This window comes from Dipodomys spectabilis, unplaced genomic scaffold (assembly GCF_019054845.1).
Source record: "Dipodomys spectabilis isolate Male_0828 unplaced genomic scaffold, ASM1905484v1 ptg000004l, whole genome shotgun sequence".
NCBI classification, from domain to species: domain Eukaryota; kingdom Metazoa; phylum Chordata; class Mammalia; order Rodentia; family Heteromyidae; genus Dipodomys; species Dipodomys spectabilis.
The window spans coordinates 4,131,897-4,158,411 of record NW_024870681.1 but is presented as its reverse complement, the minus strand read 5'-3'; the positions used below and the strand labels follow the sequence as shown (position 1 = coordinate 4,158,411).

At 44.8% G+C, this 26,515-nt stretch overlaps 1 protein-coding gene across 4 annotated transcripts in view; it reads right to left on the bottom strand.

Annotated features, from left to right (window-relative positions):
- Rhot1 (ras homolog family member T1) overlaps positions 1 to 16,511 on the bottom strand; it is an 81,459-nt gene extending 64,948 nt beyond the window's left edge. For 2 of the 4 annotated variants that reach the window (XM_042691192.1, XM_042691185.1), the window contains exon 1: positions 16,272 to 16,510. In XM_042691192.1, coding sequence (XP_042547126.1) covers positions 16,272 to 16,347 — 76 coding nt within the window. In that variant the 5' untranslated portion in view covers positions 16,348 to 16,510. Of the gene's footprint in view, positions 1 to 16,271 lie in introns of all 4 variants that reach the window. The other 2 variants (XM_042691176.1, XM_042691197.1) reach the window with 2 other exon arrangements.
- Positions 16,512 to 26,515: the final 10,004 nt, after the last annotated feature.

Sequence of the window (26,515 nt, the reverse complement as noted above, 5' to 3'; positions counted from 1 at the left end):
TAAATATGCAGGAGACTGAGATCCAGAGGACTCTAGTTCAGAGACAACCCAAGCAGAAGCAAAAGTTTATCAGATTCTGTCTCCAAAAATAACCAGCAAAAACCCAGGCGCAAGTGGTAACACACGGCTCAAGTGGTAGAGCACCAGCTGAACAAGCTAACTGAGTAAGCTTAGTGAATTCAAGGCCCTAAATTCAAGCCCTAGTAAAAAAGAGAGAGGGGGAGAGGGAGAGAAAGGGAAAAAATAGAAGAGAAAGGGAGAGGAGAGAGGAAGGGTGAGGGAGAGGAGGAGAGAGAAAAAAATTTCCTGTGGCTCAGACACACTGCATGCTATAATTCCAGCCCTTTAGAGGCTGAAGCACAGTGTCTCACTTAAAAACACACCATCACTATTAACAACAACAACAACAAAAACTACAGCAATAGTTTTTTTTTGTTTTTTTTTTGTCAGCCGTGGGGCTTGAACTCTGGGCCTGGGCGCTGTCCCTCAGCTCTTCAGCTCAAGGCAAGCGCTCTACCACTTGAGCTACAGCGCCACTTCCAGTTTTCTGATGGTTTATTGGAGATAGGAGTCTCACGGTCTCTCCTGCTGGGCTGGCTTTGAACCGCGATCCTCAGATCTCAGCCTCCTGAGTAGCTACGATTACAGGTGTGAGCCACCAGTGCCCGGCTTACAGCATTAGTTTTTGAGACTGCTATGAGGATTCATTGGATGAAGACTGGGGCATGGCTAAAATGATAAAACATTTGGCCAAGCAAGCTGGAGGCCAAGTACAAACTCTAGTACTGAAAAAACAAATATTGTATTGTCCTTTCTTTTTCCTTTTTTTCTTTTCTTTTTCCCTCCATCCTTTCCTTCCTTCCTTTTTTGTTTTTTGGGTTTTTTTTTTTTGGGGGGGGGGGTCCGGTCGTGGGGCCCGAACTCTGGGCCTGGGCGCTGTCCCTCAGCTCTTCACCTCAAGGCTAGCGCTCTACACTGAGCCACCTTCCCAGACCTCTTTTTTCTTTCTTTTTGAGACAATATCTCACTATGTAGCCTATGCTGGCCTGGAACTCATGACCCTCCTGCCTTAGCCTCCTAAGTTCTGGGATTCCCAGAAGTGAACCCACATGCATGGTCTAAATGAATTTATGATCCTGACAATAAACACTACACTGTTTCTAAGTTTTCACTTTTATAAATAATGCTGTAATTAGTATTCCTACAGAATAAATTACTTGAAGTGAAACCTAAGAGCACATATAATCTCTTCTGTTAATGGTGTTAAATTGCTTCTAATAAAGAATAAAACAATTGATATTTTCAACAAAAAAAAATCAGTATGCTTATTTCTATTTTTTATGCTGATTCTTTCTTTGCTTCTTTTTTTGCCAGTCCTGGGGCTTGAACTCAGGGCCTGGGCACTGTCCTGAGCTTCTTTTTGCTCAAGGCTAGCACTCTACCACTTGAGCCACAGCATCACTTCTGACTTTTTCTGTTTATGTGGTACTAAGGAATCAAACCCAGCCTGGGCTTCATACATGCTAAGCACGCACTCTACCACTAAGGTACATTCTCAGCCCCTATTCTTTCTTTTTATTAGAGTATTTATTGTATGTAAAGGTTGGTAACAAGATAAAAACCAAGAAACCTTGTTACATTTACTACTTTAGTAATTTTTTTAACCTTTGCTTCAAACTTTATCCCAGGTCTCTTCAGCTTAGCAAGAAAGAAAGAAAGAAAAGAAAGAAAGAAAGAAAGAAAGAAAGAAAGAAAGAAAGAAAGAAAGAAAGAAAGAAAGAAAGAAAGAAAGAAAGAAAGAAAGAAAGAAAGGAAGGAAAGAGAGAAAGAAAGAGAGAAGGAAAGAAAAAGAAAGAAAGAGAGAAAGAGAGAGAGAGGAGAGAGGAAGGAACGAACAAAGGAAGGAAAAGAAGAGAAAATGAAGTGTGTATGAACAAAAATTGAAGTCTAGCCGGGCGCCGGTAGCTCACACCTGTAATCCTAGTTACACAGGAGGCTGAGATCTGAGGATCTCGGTTCAAAGCCAGCTAGGGCAGGAAAGTCCGGGAAACTCTTATCTCCAATAAACCACCAGAAAACCAGAAGTGGCACTGTAGCTCAACTGGTAGAACGCTAGCCTTGAGCTGAAGAGTTGAGGGACAGTGCTCAGGCCCAGAGTTCAAGCCCCACGACCTATCAAAAAAAAACTGAAGTGTGTATGAACAAAAACTAAAAAGACAGCTAGGTGGGCTGGGAAGGTGGCTAAGTGGTAGAGCGCTTGCCTTGCATGCCTGAGGCCCTAGGTTCAATTCCTCAGCACCACATAAGCAAAAAGAAAAAAAGCCGGAAGTGGTGCTGTGGCTCAAGTGGTAGAGCACTAGCCTTGAACTGAAGAGCTGAGGGACAGCGCCCAGGCCCAGAGTTCAGGCCCCACAACCGGACCCAAAAAAAAAAAAAGACAGCTAGGTGCCAGTGGCTCATACCTGTAATCCTAGCTACTCAGCAGGCTGAGATATGAGAATCATAGTTCAAAGCCAGCCCAGGCAGGAATGTCCATGAGACTCCAATTAACCACAAAAATAACCTGGAAGTGGGGCTGTGGTTCAAGTGATAAGAGTGCTAGCTTTACACAGGAAAAAAGGCACAGGGACAGTGCCCAGGCTCTGAATTTCAACCCCTAGGCACACACATGTACTCACTCACATAGCTGATATATATAATATAAAATACAATATAATATACAGCTTCTATAGCTACTAATTGTATCTTCTTCAAAGTTGACTCAGTTGTTTGCCTCTTCTTGGAAGTCTCATCAAAATTCCCCACAAGTGCCAGGTGCTGATGGCTCATACATACACCCTTAGCTATTCAGGAGGCTGAGATGAGAATAGTGCTGTGAAGCCAGCCAGGACAGAAAAGTCCATGACACTCTTATCTCCAGTTAATCACCAAAAAGCTGGAAGGAGAGCTACAGTCTAAGTGGCAGAGTACCAGCCTTGAGCAAAAGAAGAGACAGTGCACAGGCCCTGAGTTCAAACCCCAAGACTGGCAAAAAAAAAAAAAAGTAGTACTAGATATTTACATTTAGTAGTACTAAATATTTATATTGTACGGTTTATCTCAGAACATCTAGAAAACATATATAATTTAAGAAAAAGTACACTTTAAGTAGTAGCATATTACTAGAAATGATAAATTCCACAAGTTCTATCTATTTTAACTGTGTGTGGGGAAATGATTTGGCAGGGACTTTTATCTAAGAACAAAGCCAATATAAGATTCAGGAATGGGGTTGGGAAGGTGGCTCAGTGGTAGAGCGCTTGCCTTGCATGCATGAGGCCCTGGGTTCGATTCCTCAGCACCACATAAGAAAAAAGCCGGAAGTGGAGCTGTGGCTCAAGTGGTAGAGTGCTTGCCTTGAGCTGAAGAGTTGAGGGACAGCACCCAAACCCAGAGTTCAGGCCCCACTACCGGACCCAAAAAAAAAAAAAAAGAAAAAACTTGCTTACTTGTACCCAACTTTTCACAGATTTTTTTTTTTTTTAACAGCCTCTTCATTGTAGCTTTACTTAAGGTCTCAGCAATTCTAGCCCTTCATCTAGCTCAGCTAACATCCATAATAGTCACCCTAATTCCACATGATTATGATAATAAAGGCAAAAAGTATTACCTTAAAAGTGAGCCAAGTCACTAGTGATAAGAGTGCCTATCCAGTAAGTAAAAGACCTTAAATTCAAACTTCAGCATAACTCACTCTCTCTCTCTCTCTCTCTCTCTCTCTCACACACACACATATACACACACACACACACACACACAGTACAAAGTCACCATTCTCTTATTCCAGCATCAGGAATCCTATACCTTGTACCTCTTACTTTTTGTTGTAGGCAACTGATGCTTTAGTAACTGATGCATCTGGAAAAGAGAAAAGAGTATGTGTGATAATAACACACACTGAGTAACAACCAGAGCTCTCTGTGGACCATCTTACAGGAGAATTCATCTGCTGTGTAGTCTCATATCAAGTCCTGTACTTTCTGAAATTTATTTTAGTAGTAGTATAATTCCCAGGTATTCAAAATAACAAGCCTTTCAAAAGATCCAATCCCTGTATAACTCCTGTGACCTTTGAGTTTGTGGGCCTTACTGGTCCCAACAGCAATGAATATTTTTCCCTAGTCTCCAAAATGTCACCACTTCTGCCAACACAAATATTCTCAAAAACTCTCCCATTATGAAGAAGCCTCCTGGTATCTTAAACATTTCTTTTTTTTCTTTTCCCAGTCCTGGCGTTTGAACTCAGGGTTAAGGCACTGTCCCTGAGCTTCTTTTGCTCAAGGCTAGCACTATACCACTTGAGCCACAGCGCCACCTCCAGCTTTTTCTGTTTATGTGGTACTGAGGAATCAAACTAAGGGCTTCAAGCATGCTAGGCAAGCACTCTACCAATGGGCCATTTCCTAGCCTGTATCTTAAACATTTCTATGTTCCAACTCTTAATCCACTATGTTAAGAATAGAGGAAGCCAGGCACAGGTGGCTCACACCTGTAATCCTAGCTACTCAGGAGACTCAGATCTGAGGATCACAGTTCAAAGCAAACCCAGGCAATAAAGTCTGTGAGACTCTTATCTCAATTAACCATCAGAAAACTGGAAGTGGTGTTTTGGTTCAAGTGACAGAGTACTAGCCTTGAGCTGAAGAGCTCAGGGACAGTGCCCAGGCCCTGAGTTCCCATGACCAACAAAACAATACAAAAAAAAAAAAAAAAAGAAGGAAGAGGAGGAAGAGGAAAGATAAAGAAACAGATACTATTCAATAACTAAGATGCTCCTCAGTAAAGAAAAACAAGTCCCAGGCTAGGAAGGTGGCTCAGTGGTAGAGCGCTTGCCTTGCATGCATGAGGCCCTGGGTTCGATTCCTCAGCACCACATAAGCAGAAAAAAAAAAGCCAGAAGTGGCGCTGTGGCTCAAGTGGTAGCATGCTAGCCTTGAGCTGAAGAGCTGAGGGACAGTGCCCAGGCCCAGAGTTCAGGCCCCACGACTGGACCAAAAAAACAAAACAAAAAAAAAAAAAACAAAATAAGAAAAACAAGTCCCACTCTTGGTCCTTGAGAAGCGTGCCTACCTAAATACTCTTTAAGATCTTTAATCTTCCCATAATCCCCTCTTCAGAAAGGCTGTGTGTGTGTGTGTGTGTGTGTGTGTGTGTGTGTGTGTGTGTGTGTGTGTGTCACTACTCAAAGACTATCATGTTATCATGTGACTTTAAAATCACTTCTCAAAAAAATTACTAAGAGCTGGGCGCTGGTGGCTCACGCCTATAATCCTAGCTACTCAGGAGGCCGAGATCTGAGGATCGCGGTTCAAAGCCAGCCAGGGCAGGAAAGTCCATGAGACTCTTATCTCCCATAAACCACTAGGAAACCGGAAGTGGCGCTGTGGCTCAAGCTGTAGAGCTCTTGCCTTGAGCTAAAGAGCGCAAGGACAGCTTGCTCTTCTTTTCTAGCTCTTGCTCTTGCTCTTCTTTTCTAGCTCTCTTGCTCTTGCTCTTCTTTTCTAGCTCTCTCTGCTCTCTCTCTGCTCTAGCTCTTTCCTCTCTCTTTCCCAGCCACGTGGAGTGCCAACCTTGCCTGGTCCCAGCAGGTCTTCTGAATACCTGAATACCACGTGAGTGCTACTGTTCTTACCCCTCTCTCTGCTCTTTTCTAGCTCTTTCCTCTCTTTCCCAGCTCTCTCTCATTCCCAGGCCTTTCTCAGCCACGTGGAGTGCCAACCTTGCCTGGTCCCAGCAGGTCTACTGAACAAACCTACCCCTTACCTGAAAAAAAAAAAAAAAGAGCGCAAGGACAGCGCCCAAGCCCAGCGTGCAAGCCCCACGACCGACAAAAAAAATCACTGAACCAGGGCTAGGAATGTGGCTTAGAGGTACAGTGCTTACCTAGCATGCATGAAGCCCTGGGTTCAATTCCTCAGTACCATGTAAACAGAAAAAGCCAGAAGTGATGCCATGGCTCAAGTGGTAGAGTGTTAGCTTTTAGCAAAACCAGCTCAGGGTCAGTGCCAAGGGCCTGAGTTCAAGGCCAGACTGGCAAAAAAAAAAAAAAAAAAGGGCTGGGGAGGTGGCTCAGTGGTAGAGCGCTTGCCTTGCATGCCTGAGGCCCTGGGTTTGATTCCTCAGCACCACATAAACAAAAAGAAAAAAGCCAGAAGTGGTGCTATGGCTCAAGTGGTAGAGCACAAGCCTTGAGCTGAAGAGCTGAGGGATAGCACCCAGGCCCAGAGTTCAGGCCCCACGACTGACAAAAAAAAAAAAAAATCACTGATCCACAAAGCAATCAAAACTGAGTTAATCACCAACACTGAAAATAGTAGTTTCCTCAGTAAAGAAAGTCAAAGACTTGGGGCTGGGGGGCTGGGAAGGTGGCTCAGTGGTAGAGTGCTTGCCTTGCAAGCATGAGGCCCTGGGTTCAATTCCTCAGCACCACATAAGCAAAAAGAAAAAAGCCGGAAGTGGTGCTGTGGCTCAAGTGGTAGAGTGCTAGCCTTGAGCTGAAGAGCTGAGGGACAGCACCCAAGCCCAGAGTTCAGGCCCCACAACTGGACCCAAAAAAAAAAAAAAGACTTGGAGCTGGGAAGGTGGCTTAGTGGTAGAGTGCTTGCCTTGCATGCATGAGACCCAGGGTTCGATTCCTCAGCACCATATAAGCAGAAAAAGCCAGAAGTGGCCCTGTGGCTCAAGTAGTAGAGTACTAGCCTTGAGCCGAAGAGTTGAGGGACAGCGCCCAGGCCCAGAGTTCAGGTTCCACGACTGACAAAAAAAGAAAAAAAAAGAAAGTCAAAGACTTTCTTTTTAACCCCAGTCAGACAGGACCCCTTCACAAAATTCAGATTTCTAAAAGGCATTCCCTATTACCTTCGCTCACTGTCACTCTCAAAACTCTTCCTCATCCATACCACATGCTCCTGCTTGGGATTAAACCCAGGGTCAGGTCATCACTCAAAACTTATTAGAACAACCCTTTTCCTGGTTAGTTTCCTGTTTTTTTCTGTACCTCCTATGTCTCCAGTGATAGTTTCACAACATATTCTTACAATATTGGGGTTTGTACATAGAGCCTTGGCTCTATGTACATAGTGCTAGGCTGGCACTCTGCCACTTGAGCCTCCCCTCCACCCAAACATAGCTTTCTTCCCAGCTCAGTTCATTAGTCCAAAGGGCAGTTCTACCTGTCTGAGCAGAATCCTTCCAAACTACAAATCAGTCACCAGGTATATTCTAACAGGCAAGTACCTGAGACAAGAAAGGAAACATTCTGAGAAGGCAATGTAAATACTACAATTAAACAGTTGTACTTATGTGTGAACATACAGACAAGGAATGGAGATATCTGTTTGAGTTAACTAATCTCCGTTACCTCTTACCATATAGTATTTTTATTTATACATATTCTGTCTCATCTGGAAAAGAATTTAAGGCCATATGCCACTCAACACAATATAAAAATTCTACCAGATATGTAAAGTAAAAGACTTTTTTAAAAAATCAACATAAAAATTCAAGAATTGCTAGGCACCAGTGGCTCACGCCTGTAATCCTAGCTACTCAGAAAGCTGAGATTTGAGGATCACAGTTCAAAGTCAGCCCAGGCAGGAACGTCTGTGACACTCTTATCTCCAATAAACCAATAGAAAACCGGAAGTGGTTCTGTGCTCAAGCGGTAGAGCCTTGAGCTGAAGAGCACAAGGACAGTGTCCAAGCCCAGAGTTCAAACCCCATGACCAACAAATAAATAAATAAAGTCAAGAATTACTTCCTTTTTATTTTTTGGTTCTTTTTGTCTCTTCAAGTAAAAGCAAAGTCTGAGGTATAGGCAAGCATTTATTTTAGAAGACAAATTCCTGAAATCATTTTAGTCATTGCTTTTTATTCTGTGTTTTCTTGTTGAGTTATCATACTTAAAAAAAAAAATTAAGAGCTGGGAAGGTGGCTCAGTGGTAGAGCGCTTGCCTTGCATGCATGAGGCCCTGGGTTCAATTCCTCAGCACCACATAAGCAAAAAGAAAAAAGCCGGAAGTGGAGCTGTGGCTCAAGTGGTAGAGTGCTAGCCTTGAGCTGAAGAGCTGAGAGACAGCGCCCAGGCCCAGAGTTCAGGCCCCACGACCGGACCCAAAAAAAAAAAAAAAAAAAAAAAATTAAACTGGGGCCAGGCACTGGTGGCTCATGGCTATAATTCTAGCTACTCAGGAGGCTGAGATCTGAGGATCACAGTTCAAAGCCAGCCGGGACAGGAACATCCGTGAGACTCTTATCTCCAATTAACCACCAGAAAACCAGAAGGGGCTCTGTGGCTCAAGTGGTAAAGTGCTAGCCTTGAGCTGAAGAGCTCAGGGACAGCATCCAGGCCCAGAGTTCAAGACTCATCACCATCACCAACAACAACAAAATTAAACTGAGTAGAATATAATAATCATAAACTGATATGATAAATGGAAACTCCTTTGTACAACTACTTAAGATCATAAAAATATAATTTAAAAAATAAAGATTAAATTCCAATTTAAATTATACATTTATGGGCTGGTAACATGGTTTCATGGTAGAGTGCTAGCATGCATGAAGCACTGAGTTCAATTCCTCAGTACCACATTAACAGAAAAAGCCAGAAGTGGTCCTGTAGCTTAGGTGGTAGAGCACCAACCTTGAGCAAAGAGCTCAGGAACAGTGCCCAGGCTCTGAGATCAAGCCCCAGGACTGGCAACACAAAAACAAAAACAAATTATACATTTACATCTGGTATTTTATGGCCAAGGATATTTGAACACACAGAGTCCATTCTTCATGAAGAGCTTATTCTGTTCACCCTCACCTATGAATATTGAAACCTACTCTCTACTGTCATTTTTGTTTCTCCAGCACTAGCTGAGCTCTAATGTTGATCAGGCTTGAAGGAGAGGAATAGGTTATAGATGTGAGACTGTTTTGATCTACAGACCACATCACCAGCATATGGTCAATGAAATCTTCCTTGGGAATAATGCTATTATTTCTCCAAATGCTAAGGATTACCAATTAAAAATATAACTCCATAGTCACCCTACTTCCTTTAATGTGTTTTAATTACAGTTACTTAGGAAGCGTTACTTAGACAAGGCTTCTTAATAAATAAACAGATAAAATGAGTCAATCTTTTGCTACTTGGGTGTTTAGTAAGAAAAATTGCTAATATATCTGGTAGGGTAGTAGTTGGAGCTGTAGAATGTTATTTCTGCTGCATGAATATCAGGAATTTGCTGCCATATCAATGCTTAAAAAAATGTGATGAAAGGACAAAGGAGTTTGTAGCCTGTATAAACCCAGATAATTTAGTCTATAGTAATGAATTATGTTTTCCATGGATGACCTACTTAGAAGCATGGAGTTGCAGACAGGAGATATGTTGTGTTGAACTGGATCAGAGACTGTCCTTGGGGATAACTGTGGCCTTGCTTTTTGTAGATCATTTCAACATTTCTCAGGCAAAATGAATAGAAAATAGACTGGGGGTGGGGGGGAAGATGGGAAGGGATGGGAAGGGGAAACAAAGGAGGATGCAACAATGCTTGAAAAGAAAGGTACTCATTACCTTGCTCGTGTAATTGTAACCCCTCTGTATGGTATTTTCACAATTAAAAAAAAAATTGAAAAAGAAAGAAAATAGACTAGAGAACACGAGATGTCTACCCCGCCCCTTTCATTTTGTTGGTCCTGCGGCTTTAACTCTGGGCCTGGGCGCTGTCCCTGAGCTCTTCAGCCTCAAGGCTAGCACTCTACCACCTGAGCCACAGCACCACTTCCAGTTTTCCGGTGATTTATTGGAGATAAGAGTCTCATGGACTTTCCTGCCTGGTCTGGCTCTGAACCTTGACACTCAGATCTCAGCCTCCTTAAATAGCTAGGATTACAGGTGTAAGCTACCGGTGCCCAGCAAGATTAGATGTCTAAAGAACAATTTTTTTATCTTTCAAATTAATGCTCATATTTATATTACTATATCAAATAAAATTATATTCTATGTATTTGATTATGAATTCATTGTAAATTATAATTTTATTATCAAATATACTTTATATGTGATATTTGTATAATTACAAATATAAAAATCTATATAATAGGGGCTGGGAAGGTGGTAGAGTGCTTGCCCTGCATGCATGAGGCCCTGGGTTTGATTCCTCAGCACCACATAAGAAAAAAGAAAAAAGCCAGAAATGGTGCTGTGGCTCAAGTGGTAGAGTGCTAGCCTTGAGCTGAAGAGCTGAGGGTCAGCACCCAGGCCCAGAGTTCAAGCCCCATGACTGACAAAAAAAAAAAAAAAACAGTCCAGGCAGACAAATCTGAAAGATTCCTATCTCCAATTAATAAGCAAAAAGTCAGAAGCAAAGGTATGACACATATGGCAGAATATCAAATGTGAATAAAAAAAGCTAAGCAAGAATGCAACCCCTAAATCCTAGCCCCAGTAATAGTACACACACAAAAAACTTCATGTAAACTGAAACTAATATGCACTTACATGGTTTGGATAAAATAGTAAGACTCATGATAATTCTACTGTAAAAGGTACATTTGTTAAGCACACTAAAAACTAACCTAGTTCCCAGCCAAGCAATTTCTTCTTAGCATTACTAGGGTTTGAACTTAGGCATTCACACTTACTAGGCAGGTGCTCTACCACTATTCCGCCAGTCATTTTGTGTTATTTTCAAGATAGGATCTCAGGTTTATGCCTGGGCTAGCCTAGACCATGATCTTCCTACTTGTGCTTCCCTGCATAGCTGGAATAATAGGCTCATACCACCACACACAACTGCTGGTGAGATGGAGTCTAGAGGACTTTTTTTTTTTTAATTGGTCATGGGGCTTGAACTTGGGGCCTAGGCACTGCCTCTGAGCTCTTTTTTGCTCAAGGCTAGTGCTCTATCGCTTTCAGCCACAGAGCCACTTCCAGTTTTACGGTGGTTAATTGGAGATAAGAGTCTCATAGACTTTCCTGCCTGGGCTGGCTTTGAATTATGATTCTCAGATCTCAGCCCCCTGAGTAGCTAGGATTACAGGTTTGAGTCACCAACACCTGGCTCTAGAGGACTATTTTGAGCAGACTAGTCTTAAACCAAAGTCCTCTAAACCTCTGTCTTCCAAGTAGCTATGATACAGCTTCAGCTAGAACACCCTGCCTCCAGCCAATAAATCTGACCACGAAAAATTATGATCTGAACAAGGTTTTATTTGAGTGCATTTTCAAAGGTATTTTAAATTTTGTTTTGTCTTAAGAATAGTAATTGACTTTTGATCTGGTGTGAATGGTATTTGTTATGTCAATAATCAAGCTAAGATATGAATAATATTTAAAGTACTTTTTCTCTGAAAACAAAATCTTAAAATTTTACAGACAGCTTAACTCCTTTGATCTAAGCACTAAATAAATATTACACAATTGGTTGGCATTAATGCCTGGATGGATCAGAAGTAGGCTGAGAAAAGATTCATTTCACTTCAGTTTCACGTAAGGGTTTTGCAACAAAACGTTGAAACCATTCAGAGCTACTTCAGAACTTCAGTGAGTGAAACTGCTACAGGAACAGACACTGAGAGCAGTAAATATAATGAAAGAAAATGAGTGAATGCACTTTAAAAATCATAATACCAAAAAAAAATTTTTAATTAAAAATAAAAATCATGACACCAGACAGAATGCTTTTTGTTTGCTCTTCCCTGCCTCTCAGTCAACCATCTTTTGTTTTGTTTTGTTTTGTTTTGTCAGCTTGAACTCTGGGCCTGGGCACTGTCCCTGAACATTTCAGCTCAAGGCTAGTGCTCTACCACTTGAGCCACAGCACCACTTCTGGTTTTCTGGTCCCTTATTGGAGATAAGCATCTCACGCCTCTCCTACCTAAGCTGACTTTGAATCTCAATCCTCAGATCTCAGCCTTCGGAGGAGCTTGGATTACAAGCGTGAGCCACCAGCGCCCAGCTTCAGTCAACCATCTTAAAACAAGAGAAAAGTAGACTCTAGGAGCAAGGAGCAACTCAAAATCACTACAACGATACTCTAATATTAACAATGGAGATATTAAATCCATAAATCAGTATTAAAATAGTCTTGGATTGGGCTGGGAAGGTGGTTCAGTGGTAGAGCGCTTGCCTTGCATGCATGAGGCCCTGGGTTTGATTCCTCAGCACCACACAAGCAGAAAAAAAAAGCCAGAAGTGGAACTGTGGCTCAAGTGGTAGAGCGCTAGCCTTGAGCTGAGGGACAGCGCCCAGGCCCAGAGTTCAGGCCCCAGGACCAGACCCAAAAAATAAATAAATAAATAAATAAAGTCTCAAACATTTCCCCTACAAATACTAACCTTTAAAACAACTGAAAGAAGCTTTAGTTAAGTATAATTCTATATCTATTTTTTTCCCCCAGACCTGGGACTTGAACTCAGGGTCTAAACACTGTCTTTGAGCTTCTTTTGCACAAGCCTAGCACTCTACCACTTGAGCCACAGCACCACTTGCAGTTTTTATCTGTTTATGTGGTACTGAGGAATTGAACCCAGGGCTTCATGCATGCTAGGCAAGTGCTCTACCACTAAGCCACATATCTACTAAGCCTGCCATATCTACTTTTATGGTAGGTGGCCTAAAGTTTCAGTCTCAACCTTTTTATATGCGATAGTAAAGAGTGAGGTTTGAATCCAAGGCCTCATGAATTCTAGACTTTTTTTATATTTTATTTTGGGACACAGTCTCACTAAGTTGCCTGGAGCTGGTTATCTCAGCCTTAGCATCCTGGGCAGCTCGAACTGCAGGTGTTCACCACTAGCCCAGTAGTACTAACCTGTTAAGTACCTTCCTCAAAATCTGAGGCTTCTGAGCCAAGCACAGTGATATATGCCTATAATCCCAGCACTTGAGAGGTGGAGGCAGAAGAATCCTGAGTTTGAGACCTGACTGGGCTATACAGTGAGACTGTCTCCAAATAAATAAATAAATAAACCCTAAGATCCTCAGATCTCAGCCTCCTGAGTAGCTAGGATTACAGGCGTGAGCCAATGGTGCCCGGCAAGGCTCAGTTTTTAAGTAGGACACCTGCTCACTTTCCCTTGTCTTGATCTAAATGCATCAGCATGAATCATATGCTAATAACACCTTCCTGAACTTCTTCAAAAAACTTCATGCAAAATAGAGATAAAGTTATAAATAAAACCTAAGCCAGGCGCTGGTGGCTCACGCCTGTAATCCTAGCTACTCAGGAGGCTGAGATCTGAGGATCATGGTTCAAAGCCAGCCTGGGCAGAAAAGTCCGTGAGATTCATACCTCCAATTAACCACCAGAAAACCGAAAGTGGCACTGTGGCTCAAGTGGTAGAGTGCTCACTTTGAGCTGAAGAGCTGAGGGACAGCGCCCAGGCTCCAAGTTCAAGCCCCATGACCAAAAAAAAAAAAAAAAAGTTATAAATAAAACCTGAAACTCAGTGCTAGGGTTGTAGCTTAAGTGGTAGAGCACTTGCCTAGAATGCACAAGGCCCTAGATTCAGTCTTTAGGACCCCTCCCCACTCTCAAAAAATCTACAAGTCCTAACTGCAAAGTAAACTATGTCTCACAAAGTTTACTTCCAAATTCTGATTTTTAAGGAAGATTTACCCAAGCAGCAGGCAAAGAGAACCAAAATGTTAGTGAACATCAAAAAACACTGCAGAAAATGAATTTTTTAATGTGTTAATTTCTTCCTTGGCATAGGAGTGACCTTATTGGGACTGCTCAAAATGGAATGTGAAGACAGGTGCAGGCGGCTCACACCGGCACTCTTAAACTACTCAGGAGGCTGAGATCTGAGGATCAAGGTTCAACCCAGCTATGGCAAAAAAAAGTCTCCAATTGGAGCTGGGAAGGTGGCTCAATGGTAGAGTGCTTGCCTTACTTACATTCATGAGGCCCTGGGTTCGATTCCTCAGCACCACATAAGCAGAAAAGCCGCAAGAGACACTGTGGCTCAAATGGTAGAGCACTCATTTTGAGCTGAAGAGCTGAGGGACAGCGCCCAGGCCCAGAGTTCAGGCCCCATGACCGACAAAAAAAAAAAAAAAAGTCTCCAATTAACCAGAAATAAGCTGAAGTGTAGGTGTGGCTCAAACAATAGAGTACCAACCATGTGTAAAAAGCCAAGCAAGAGCTCAAGCCCAGACTCCAAGCCCCAGTACCTGCACAAAACAAACAAGGAATGTGATTCAGAGTAAGATGCTTCAAATCAACAATAGTAGGGCATTAACTAATATATTTTTTTTGGGGGGGGGTCCAGTCGTGGGGCCTGATCTCTGGGCCTGGGCGCTACCCCCTCAGCTCTTCTAGCTAGCACTCTACCACTTGAGCCACAGCATCACTTCCGGCTTTTTTCCTTTTGCTTATGTGGTGCTGAGGAATCGAACCCAGGGCCTCATGCATGCAAGGCAAGCGCTCTACCACTGAGCCACCTTCCCAGCCCTAACTAATGTATTTTAATAAAGCCAGTCCTCCCTAGCCCACATTTTTATTTCAGTTCTAATGACTGAATAATATAACTGCACAATGATATCTAGAAGTCCCTGCTGTTCTGTCCTTAGGACACTCTGTAGAAGTGTTTCTCCTTTATTTTATAGGCAAGAAGGAGAAGGAGGAGGAGGAGGAAAAAAATAAATCAATCTTAAAATCTCCAGGAGCTCCTGTTGGGAGTCCCAGGTGCCTACTTGAAATGTGTATGTGAGGGGCTGGGAAGGTATCTCAGTGGTAGAACGCTTGCCTTGCATTCATGAGGCCCTGGGTTCGATTCCTCAGCACCACATAGCAGAAAAAAAAAAATGGAAATGGCGTTGTTGCTCAAGTGGTAGAGCGCTAGCCTTGAGCTGAAGAGCTGAGGGACAGTGCCCAGGCCCAGAGTTCAGGCCCCACAACCAGACCCAAAAACAAACAAACAAAAAAAAAACACAAACACACAAAAAAAAATGTGTATGTGAGTGTGTGTGTGTGAATATGTGTGTGTGTGTATGTACGTGGTGTGTGCCTGTGTGTGTGTGTGTGTGTGTGTGTGTATGTACGTGGTGTGTGCTCCTGCCTCAGTCCTGAGGCTTGAACATAGGGCCTGGGCACTGTCCCTGAGCTTCCTTTGTTCAAGGCTAACACTCTACCACTTGAGCCACAGTGCCACTTCTGACTTTTTCTGTTTATGTAGTACTCTACCACTAAGCCACCTTCCCAGCCCCTACTTGAAAATTTTAAATTAACTACCAAGTAGTTATAGAAAAAAAAGGGTGGAGGGGCTTTTGGGCTTAGTAGTAGAGTGCTAGCCTTGGGCAAAAGTAGGACAGTGCCCAGGCCTTGAGTTCCAGCGCCCCAGGACTGGCCAAAGAGAGAGAGAGAGAGAGAGAGAGAGAGAGAGAGAGAGAGAGAGAGAGAGAGAGAGAGAGAGAGAGATCTTTTAGTGTAACAATCATTGCTTCAACTAAAGGACAACGTCCTCCTCCCGCCCCCCCCCCCATATAATTTTCATTCATATTTGAAACTGACCGTCGATCTTGGAATGACACACCTCGAGTACCAGGCATTATTTCAAAACACAAGCACTGCTGGCTAATAGACGCTATCTTCAACTTCCTTCCCCCCTTGCCCCCTCCACCCCCCCCACCCCCGCTCTCCCGCAGATGGCTAGGGATTGAACCCGGGGGCCTCGCGCTTCGCTAAACCAGTCAAAACTACACTCCCGGCCCAACCATCGATGCTTTCTAGCTTCACGTCAGTGCACAGGAAGAGCTTTACCGAAAAAAGAAGAAAAGAAAAATGGCAAAAAAAAAAAAAAAAAAAGCTAGAGCAAAATGTAAGCAATCAATCATCCGACCTTGCCCTACGAGTCCACGAGTTCGGTTCCCCCCCCTCCTCCCTACTCTCCCGGAGCCCCATTGGTCAGCCCCACCTCTGTTCCCCCCCTCCCCGACCCTGGTGACTGACAAGGTGTCGGGGGTAGGGGGGGGGAATCTCCTGGGAAGACGGCAGGCGGGCGGGCGGGCGGCCTGGGGGGCCGGCGAGGCCCGGGCGCCGAGGACTGGAGAGGGAGGCAGAGGGACCTTGGCCGGGGACGAGGCCGGGGGGTTCTGGGGGAGCCCGTGGGGGTCGGGGCGAGGGCGGTCTGTCTCGGGGCGGCCCAGGGGAGGCGAAGGGCAGGGGGTGAAGGGCGGCGGGGTGGAGGTGAGGACTCGGGCCGGCCAGGCCCGCTCGGGCGCGCTCACTCACGTTCCCCCACCAGCAGGATCCGCACGTCCTTCTTCATGTCGGAGGCTCTCAGGGGCCGGGCTCGGCCCGCACGCATGGACGGAACACCTCTCGTCCGGAGCGCCCGCCCCTGCGCACCGCGACACCTGCCAGCGTCTCCAGCCGCTCGGCCCGAGCTTCGGCCGCCCGGGCCCGACGCGCCGCCTCCTAGGCTGCCACCCGGCTCCGGAGCCCGGACGGCACCAGCTCCGCCTCCTAGGGCTCTGCGGGCGGCGGCGGTGGAGGCGGCGGCGGCCGCGGCGGTGGGGACGACGGCGGGCGGTAAGGGACAAATACATTTGAAACGCGGGCTGTAGCAGTGTCTGAACAGCGACCCCCGCTGTCGGGTTTGCGGTAACGCAGGACAAGGAGAGCCTCGCCCGCTCTCCCCAGCGACCACAACCCTGAGGATACACCTAGGATTCCTAGGTGGGGGATTTCGAGTTTCAGATTCATTAATCTAATCACACCTGTTTTACAGAAACAGGAACAGAAGAAGTTCCTTGTCCAATGTCAAGAGCTTGGCAGTGACTCAGAGCAAGAATGTTCTCACCAGATTTATAAAGTCCAGGAGGGCAGTGACCCTGCCTACCTGGTTTTCAATTGTCTCCCCATCTTGTTGGACATAACCATCAGAAAATGTTTGAGTGAACAAGATGATTGCCTCCCAGGATCCGGCCCTGCACAATTCCTAGAGCCCAACACTCGAGCTGCTTCTCAGCTGTGATGTTTATAAAATACAACTGTGAGCCGGGCGCTGGTAGCTCACGCCTGTAATCCTAGCTACTCAGGAGGCTGAGATCGGAGGATCGCGGTTCAAAGCCAGCCCGGGCAGGAGAGACCGTGAGACTCCTATCTCCAATAAACCACCAGAAAACTGGAAGTGGTGCTGTAGCTCAAGTGGCAGAGCGCTCGCTTTGAGCTGAAGAGCTGAGGGACAGCGCCCAGGCCCAGAGTTCAAGCCCCACGACCGACAAAAAAAAAAAAATACAACTGTGAACTAAAGTTAGTTAATCCAAGCAGTTGAGAAGCTGGAATAGGAGGATGTTGACTGGCTACATAGAAAGGCACTGATGCCTAACAAAACATTTGTATTAGCTGGGCATTGGTGGCTCATGTCTGATATTCTAGCTACTTAGGAAGTTGATATCTGAGAATTGAGGTTTAAAGCCAGCCTGGACAGGAAAATCTGTGAGACTCTTTTTCTTTTTTCTTTCTTTTTTTTTTTGTCAGTTGTGGGGCCTGAACTCTGGGCCTGGGCGCTGTCCCTCAGCTCTTCAGCTCAAGGCTAGCACTCTACCACTTGACCCATAGTGCCACTTCTGGCTTTTTCTGCTTATGTGGTGCTGAGGAATCAAACTCAGGGCCTCATGCATGCAAGGCAAGCACTCTACCACTGAGCCACCTTCCCAGCCCCTGTGAGACTTTTAACTCAAATTAACCACCAGAAAACTGGAAGTGGTGCTGTGGCTTAAAATGGTAGAATGCTAGTCTTGAGCAAAAGAGCTCAGGGACAGCACCCAGGCCCTGAGTTCAAGACCCACGATCAACCCAAAAAAATCAATAATGGACCACATATACCACAATGGCTATACCATATAGCCTAGGTATATAGTGGACTGTAATATGCAGTTTTATGTAAATATAATACTCTATGATGTTTGCACAATGACAAAAATCACCTTAAGATGCTTTTCTCGGGACATATACCTGTCATTAAGTGATGGATGACTGTATATTACATATGTATCATATATTCAATATATGTTAAATTAATAAGGAAAAGCCAACTGCATAATTTCCTTTTTTGCTTCTTAAATATTACATCATACAAGTTTATTTTTATTGCTATTATAAAGGTAATATACAGAGGGGTGGCAGTTACATAAATTAGGTAAAGGTTTAGGAAAATGTTACCCCTTTCACTCTCCCAGTTTTCCCTCCCATCCCCATCCACAAGTTGTATAGTTCATTTTCAACAGTGTCCAGTGAGTACCATCCATTACTACATTTGTTCACCCTTTGTCCCTCCACTTAAGCTACATCATCCAATTTTTTTAAAGATTAAAATGTGCCTGGCACAGGTATCTGACACCTATAATACTAACTACCCAGGAGGCTGAGATCTGAGGATTGGAGTTCAAAGCCAGCATGGGTAGGCAAGTCTCCAATTAACCAGCAAAAAAAGAAGTTGGAAGTGTAACTGTGACTCAAGTAGTAGAGCTCTAACCTTAAGCAAAAAAACTAAGTTACAGTGCTCAGACCTGCTAGGTTCAAGCCCTACTACTTGCACACACAAACAAATGTCCCTAATAACTATCTCCCTTTCTCCTAAGAGAAACCATGGGGTCTCTTGAAGCAGTTTGGAGTTGCTGGCCAATTTTCTGGATTAGAATCCAGATTCTATCACCTAGTAGTTGTATGATCATGAGTAAATTCCTTTATTTCCCTGAGCCTGTTCCTTCCTCTGTGGCATAACAATGGCATAAGAATGGATACATTTTAGGTATGTGAGAAACAATAAGATCACGCAAGCCAAGAATTTGAACCATGACAGGCATAGTATGTTCTCAAATGATCTCAGTTATAATTGGATCATACGAATTCACTGAACAGTTATAATCACAGGCTCTAAGGTAAATATATTGCTATGTTTACTACAGTGTTTCACCATCAGAAATTGTCTGATATCCTAAAGGAAAATAAGAGAGGAAACCCTTTCAAAAACCACTTGGATGCTTGCCTAGCATGCATGAAGCCCTGGGTTCAATTCCTTAGTATCACATAAACGGAAACAGCCAGAAGTGGCAGTGTGACTCAAATGGTAGAGTGCTAGCTTTTAGCAAAAGAAGCTGAGGGACAATGCCCAGGCCCAGAGTTCAAGCCCCCCCCCCCCCCACACACACACAGAGCCTTGAATTAAGGACTTTAGGAAGGAGGCAGCAGTTTCAGTGAGCCACAACTATGGCTAGTATAAACTAAGGTGATGGAAACAAGCCAGTTTCCCACCCCAGCAAGCTAAGTTTCTTTTCACAGTGCCTGGACGTGTCCTATCAGCTATGCTGGTGCCAGTTTAGTCCCCTGACTTACCTTAAAATTTGTGTCCTTCTTATGATAGTAACAAATGTCCACCAGAGGTCACTCAGACTTTCTACTAGAGACAGCACTGATCAGTGTTAGGAGCAGTGATTCTGGAATCCACCAGCTAGGTCTGAACATCAGCTCTGCTAACAGTTACTAGTATGCCTTATCTGCCAAGCAGAATAATAGTATCTTTGAGATTGTTATGAGAATTAAATGAGTTAAAATAATGGGAAATCCCTAAAGATGGTTGTGTGGTACATGGTCATGGATATACAAAAATGAATTATGAGGGAAATATCTTTTGACTATCTCTCTGTGTCTGAGGATGGAACTCTATGATGAAATACAGTACAGCAAGGCTAGGCAACAGTGAGTGGCTCATGCCTGTAATCCTAACTACTCAGGAGGCTGAGATCTGAGGATCACGGTTCAAAGTCATCCCAGGCAGGAAAGTCTGTGAGACTCTTATCTCTTGGCGCTGTGGCTCAAATGGTAGAGGGACTCAAGCCCCACGACCAACAAAAAGAAAGAAAGAAATACAGTGCAGCAAAAGTCAGAGAATGGAGTTGTTGGCAGTGAAACTTACTGCTGAGATATTACAGATTTATTACTGTATATTAAATAGATTAAACTAAGCCAAGAGGAAATATTAGTTAATGGCAGGCACTGATGGAATTTTCCTCTAAAAAAAAACTAGGCTAGGGGCTCCACTTTGACAAGACAGTCTTCATTATTCTGTACAGGGAACACTGAAAGAGTCTCAGAATAAAATGATTTCTTCCAGGAGATGAGAGGACTGATCTTTAATGCCAATCAAAGGGAAAACTTACAAGCCACACAGGTGTGGCTCCATACCTGTAAATCCTAGCTACTTAGGGGGCTGAGATCTGAGGATTCTGGTAAGAACCTAGCCTAGGCAGACAAATCTGCAAGGCTCTTACCTCCAACTAACCATCAAAATGTCAGAAGTGGAAGTTTTGTCAAGTGATAGAGCACCAGCCTCAAGCAGAAAGAGCTCAGCAAGAGTGGCAATGCCAGGGTGGGGAAGGTGGCTCAGTGGTAAAATGATTGCCTCGAATGCATGAGGCCCTGGATTCAATTCCAGCACCACATAAACAGAAAAGGCCAAAAGTGGCGCTGTGGCTCAAGTGGAAGAGCGCTAGCCTTGAGCAAAGGAAGCTCAGGGACAGTGCCCAGGCCCTGAGTTCAAGCCCCAGGACTGGGGGGCAAAAAAAAAAGGAAGGAAGAAAGAAAGAAGGAAGGAAGGAAGAAAAGGAGCCTGGCACTGGTGGCTCACGCCTGTAATCCTAGATACTCAGGAGGCTGAGATCTGAGGATCATGGTTCAAAGCCAGCCCAAGCAGGAAAGTCTGTGAAACTCTTATCTCCAATAAAGCACCAGAAAACTGCAACTGGTGTTGTGGCTCAAGTGGTGGAGTGCTAGCCTTGAGCTGAAGAGGTGAAAGACAGCACCCAGGCCCAGAGTTCAAGTCTCACAATGGAGAAGGAGGAGGAAGAAGGGGATGACGGGGAGGGGGAGGAGGGGGAGGAGGGGGAGGAGGGGAAGGAGGAGGAGGAGGAGGAGGAGGAAGAGGAGGAGGAGGAGGAGGAGGAGGAGGAGGAGGGTGGAGAATTTGCAACCCAATCTCTCTCTCTGAGTCAGGCAGTAGGCAGACCTGCTGAGTGGAAGAGATAGTGTGGTAAATGACTGACATTGGGTGGGACAAGGACTCCAACGCTGATTGGTGAGTTCAGTATATTCCTGGGCAGAAGGCCAACTAAGGCTTGTGTTGGCATCAGTCCCACCCTACAGGCCTATCCATCTTGGGTCTCTCCATTTAAACCCAAAGCAGCATCCATCATCAGCATCAGCCGTCTAAAAAGCCTTCCTCTTTTTCCTTATATGCTTGTTGTATTGAGGCCTTGAGACCAGGTAAATATTCTATCTTTTCTTTTCTTTGTTCTGGGGCTTGAACTCAGGGCCTGAGCAGTCCCTGAGCTTCTTTTGCTCAAAGCTAGCACTCTACTATGTGAACCACAGCACCACTTCCAGCCTTTTCTAGTTATGTGTTGCTGAGTGCTAGGCAAGCACTCTACTGCTAAGCCACTTTACCATCCCCTCTATCTTGCTTTTCAATGTACTTGTTCTTAGTTTGTTGTTCAAACATCAATGTCCTCTTCATAGACCCAAGAGTCAGTCTCTTGGGGACACGAGGTCTGTTTGATTTGGCTTGAAGTATACATTACTCAGCACAATTACTTATTAAAAGGCACTTGTTCATAACTGTATTGAAAGGGAATTTCCAGAATAAAACATCTGTAGATGAGATTGTATTCAGTTGTTTTTTTTCATTTTCTCAGGCTCTTTTTAGATGCCTCAAAAATCTTCCCCTAAAATGGCCTGAATTCCTTTATGTAATGGTTAAGCACATATAGACTCTGAATTCTACTTTTTTTTTTGGGTCAGTTATAGGGCATGAACTCTGAGCCTGAGGGCTGTCCCTCAGCTCTTCAGCTCAAGGCTAGCACCCTACCACTCGAGCCACAGTGCCACTTCCGGTTTTCTGAGTGGTTTATTGGAGATAAGAGTCTCTTGGCCTTCCTGCCTGGGCTGGCTTTGAACCATGATCCTCAGATCGTGAGCTACCAGCACCTGGCCATCTACATTTCTTCTCTAATACTTTGCCAGTTGTGCAACACCGGCAAGTGACATAATGTTTTTGAAATAAATGGAGCTGAGTACCAGTGGCCATGCTTGTAATCGTAGCTACCTAAAAAGCTGAGATCTGAGGATCATGGTTCGAAGCTAATCTGAACGGGAAAGACCGTAAGACACTTATTTCCAATAAACTACTAAAAAAGCCAGAAGTGGAGGTGTGGCTGAAGTGGCAGAGTGTTAGTCTTGGGCAAAATAAGCTCATGGACAGCACCCAGGCCTTGAGTTCAAGCCCAGGACCAGCAAAAACAAAAAAGCAACAAGCAAAAAACATGTAGACTTCATCTGTAAAAGAAGCTATCCCCGCCGGGCGCTGGTGGCTCAGGCCTGTAATCCTAGCTACTCAGGAGGCTGAGATCTGAGGATCGCGGTTCAAAGCCAGCCCAGGCAGGAGAGACCGTGAGACTCCTATCTCCAATAAACCACCAGAAAACCGGAAGTGGCGTTGTAGCTCAAGTGGTAGAGCGCTCGCCTTGAGCTGAAGAGCTGAGGGACAGCGCCCAGGCCCAGAGTTCAAGCCCCACGACCTACAAAAAAAAAAAAGAGAGAGAGAGAAGCTATCTCCTAGGGATCTATTGAGAATGCAGTGAAAGTGCTAATGAAGCACTGGTCACATTGCTCACCCTGAAAAGCAAAAAAAAAAAAAAAAGTTCTTGAAGCTGGGCACCAGTGGCTCACACCTCTAATCCTCGCTACTCAGGAGGCTGAGATCTGAGCATCCTAGTTCAAAGCCAGCTCAGGCAGGAAAGTACATGAGACTCTTATCTCCAATAAACTACCAGAAAACCAGAAGTGGCACTGTAGCTCAAGTGGTAGAGTGCTTGCCTTGAGCTGAAGAGCTCAGAGATAGTGCTCAAGCACAGAGTTCAAGCCCTACAACTGAGAAAAAAAAAAGGTCTTGATATAACTATTAGACCTCAAGCTCTTGCTTATTTTTTTGCTCAAGGATGGTATTCTAGGGGCTGGGAAGATGGCTCAGTGGTGGAGTGCTTGCCTTGCATGCCTGAGGCCCTGGGTTCGATTCCTCAGCACCACATAAGCAAAAAGAAAAAAGCCGGAAGTGGCACTGTGGCTCAAGTGGTAGAGTGCTAGCCTTGAGCTGAAGAGCTGAGGGACAGCACCCAGGCCCAGAGTTCAGGCCCCACAACCGGATCCCCCCCCCCCCCCAAAAAAAAGGATGGTATTCTACTACTTGAGCCACATCTCCAACCATGGTTTTTGCAAGTTAATTGGAGATAAGAATCTCTCAGATTTGTCTTCCTGGCTTGGTTTGAACCTTGATCCTCAGATCTCAGGTTCCTTAGTAGCTAGGACTGCAGGTATGAACCACTGGTGCCAGGCTAATGGAATTTGTGTGCATGTGCACGCACACATGCGTGTGCGTGGGCGCACGCACATGTGCCTGTGTTCATGAATGGCACCAATATTGGGGTTTGAACTCAGGACATGGGCACTATCCTTAATCTATTTTGCTTAAGGCTGTTACTCTACCACTGGAACCACAGCTCCATTTTTGGCTTTTTTGGTGGAGATAGATGACAGACAGACAGACAGACAGACAGAGATGTAGCTACCTTGGACTTGCCTGCCTAGGCTGGCTTTGAACCATGATCCTCAGAGCTCAGCCTCCCAACTAGTTAGGATTATAGGCATGAGCCACTGGTACCTAGCTTGTTGGTTTGTTTCCAAAGTTAGCTAGAAAATAAAATCTTCAATGTTTCCAGAACACAAAATGTATCTGAAGGAGAAGCAAAGGCTAGAGGGGTATAACTATGTGCACAGTTATCTCAGTACCAAAAGGGGGTGGTTTCCTACTTAGCAGGTGACTCTTCTGGGAACCCAAAGCCCTAGACCCAATGGAGAGCATAACAATACTACTCTAACAGCTGCCTCATCTGGAGGAGGAGCATGTGTCCAGGAGATGGGGGCAGGGTATGGAGGAAGGCAGCCCAGCTCATACCTATAATCCTAGTTACCCAGGATGTTGAGATCTGAGGATGGAGATTTGAAGTCAGCCTGGGAAAGAAAGTCTCTGTGACTTTTATCTCCAATTACCAGGAAAAAAAAAAAACTGGAAATGCAGGTATGACTCAACTGGTAGAGTGTCAACCTTGAACAAAAAAACAAGGTACAGCATGCAGGCCCTAAGTTCAAGCCCCAGTACTGACCACACACACACACACACACACACACACACACACACACACACACCACCACCACCACCACCACCACCACCACCACCACCACCACCACCATCACCACCATTAACAACAACTAAAGCCCAACAGCCCACCTTGGTCCCTGTTACTGGATGTCTGTATCCCTCATATACTAAATTCCCCAACTCCATGTGATGGTAATAGAGGGAGTGGGGGCTACATCATGAGGGTGGGCCCCTAATCATAGGATTGGTGCTGAGAAAGAGAGAGAGAGAGTCCTCATCCCCAGAGAGCTCACTTAGTAGACATCAAATCTATCTGCTGGTGCCTCCATTTTAGACTTCCTAGGCTCTAGACTGAGAATTAAACTTCTATTATTGATAAGACACCCAGCATGTGGTTTTCTGTTATAATAGCTTCAATAGACTAAGTAGTCTTTATGATCTTTTCAGTTTAGTTCATGGGCGGGTGATTTCCTCACCCCCACAGTGCAGACTCAGTGAGAGGTCCTTCACCCACTGGCATTTTGGCTATATTTTTTTTCTATGGAGAATGTTATGTTTTGATTAAGGAAGAATGTCACTTTCTGGTGTATTGGAAGGGAGGTATTGATAGTAAAAAGGGAACAAAAGCAAGGGACCCAAAAGTGGCAATGTCTATTCCCACCTTTGTGACCTTGTGTTTTGGCTCCAGTTTGGAGAAATCATGTGGCTGGCGGAGACCTATCATAGAGACCTCATTATCCAATTCCCATGAGAACACACTATTTAACTAACAGAAATCAATTCTTAATCTTTATACAAAAGGCAAACATCAAGGCCAAACTGGCCACCTAAGCATACCATGATACAGAAAGAGCAGAGAATCATTTTTTTCAGGGGAGAGGTACTGGGGATTGAACCCAGGGCCTTACCCATGCTAGGCAAGCACTCTCCTGTATAAGCCATGCAACCAGCCTGAGAGAGTCTTTTAATAACACATAACACCAAAAGAGAAGTCCTCTTCCTAGTTAGACAACCCAACCACTAACGCTCACAGAAAAATAAGAGCCTCATGACTGACTGCAGGGGTAGCTGTGTTCCATCAATGGAGAAGACCAGGTTCTGGTCTCATGTGGAATCTTATCAGAATGTAGGAGGAAGATTAGACACTCAAAGAGAAGGGAAAGTGGACCTAGTCCCACTTCTACCATGACCAACTTGACCCTAAACAAACTGATAATTCTGTGTGAGCCTCAGCTTCCTTTGACCATTAGGGATAGAATAAAGCCCATCGAGCCTGAAGAGAAGAGGCTCACAGCCAATCGACAGATCTGGTGGGATAATTCTACTGACCTATCATTTCAAGAATATTCATAAGTTGGGTACCAGTGGCTCACGCCTATAATCCTAGCTCCTCAGGGGCCTGAGATCTGAGGATCACTGTTCAAATCCAGCCCAGACAGGAAAGTCGTGAGACTCTTCTCTCCAATTAACCACCAGAAAACTGGAATTGGCACTGTGGCTCAAAGTGGTAGAGCACTAGCCTTGAGCTGAAGAGCTCAGGGACGATGCCCAGGCCCAGAGGTCAAGCCCCATCAGGCGCCTGTGGCTCCCACCTTTAATCTTAGCTACTCAGAAGAATAAGATCTGCCAGCCTGGGCAGACAAATTCTTGAGACTGTTAACTAGCAAAAAGCTGGGGCTGGGAAGATGGCTCAGTGGTAGAGCACTTGCCTTGCATGCCTGAGGCCCTGGGTTTGATTCCTCAGCACCAAATAAAGCAAAATGAAAAAAGCTGGAAGTGGTGCTGTGGCTCAAGTGGTAGAGTGCTAGCCTTGAACTGAAGAGCTGAGGGACAGTGCCCAGGCCCAGAGTTCAGGCTCCACGACCAGACCCAAAAAACAAAAAACAAAAAAAACTAGCAAAAAGCCACAAGTGGTGCTGTGGCTCAAGTGGCAGAGCTCCAGACTGAGCCAAACAGTTAAAGGATAGCACATAGGCCTAATATCAGCACAAAAATAAATATAAAACCAAAGGAAAGGCACAAAAGTCATCAGCAGAGGTTTCTACTTTTTTTTTTTTTTTTTTTGGGGGGTCCGGTCGTGGGGCCTGACCTCTGGGCCTGAGCACTGTCCCTCAGCTATTCAGCTCAAAGCTAGTGCTCTACCACTTGAGCCACAGCGCCACTTCCGGCTTTTTTCTTATGTGGTGCTGAGGAATCAAACCCAGGGCCTCGAGCATGCAAGGCAAGTGCTCTACCACTGAGCCACCTTCCCAGCCCCAGGGTT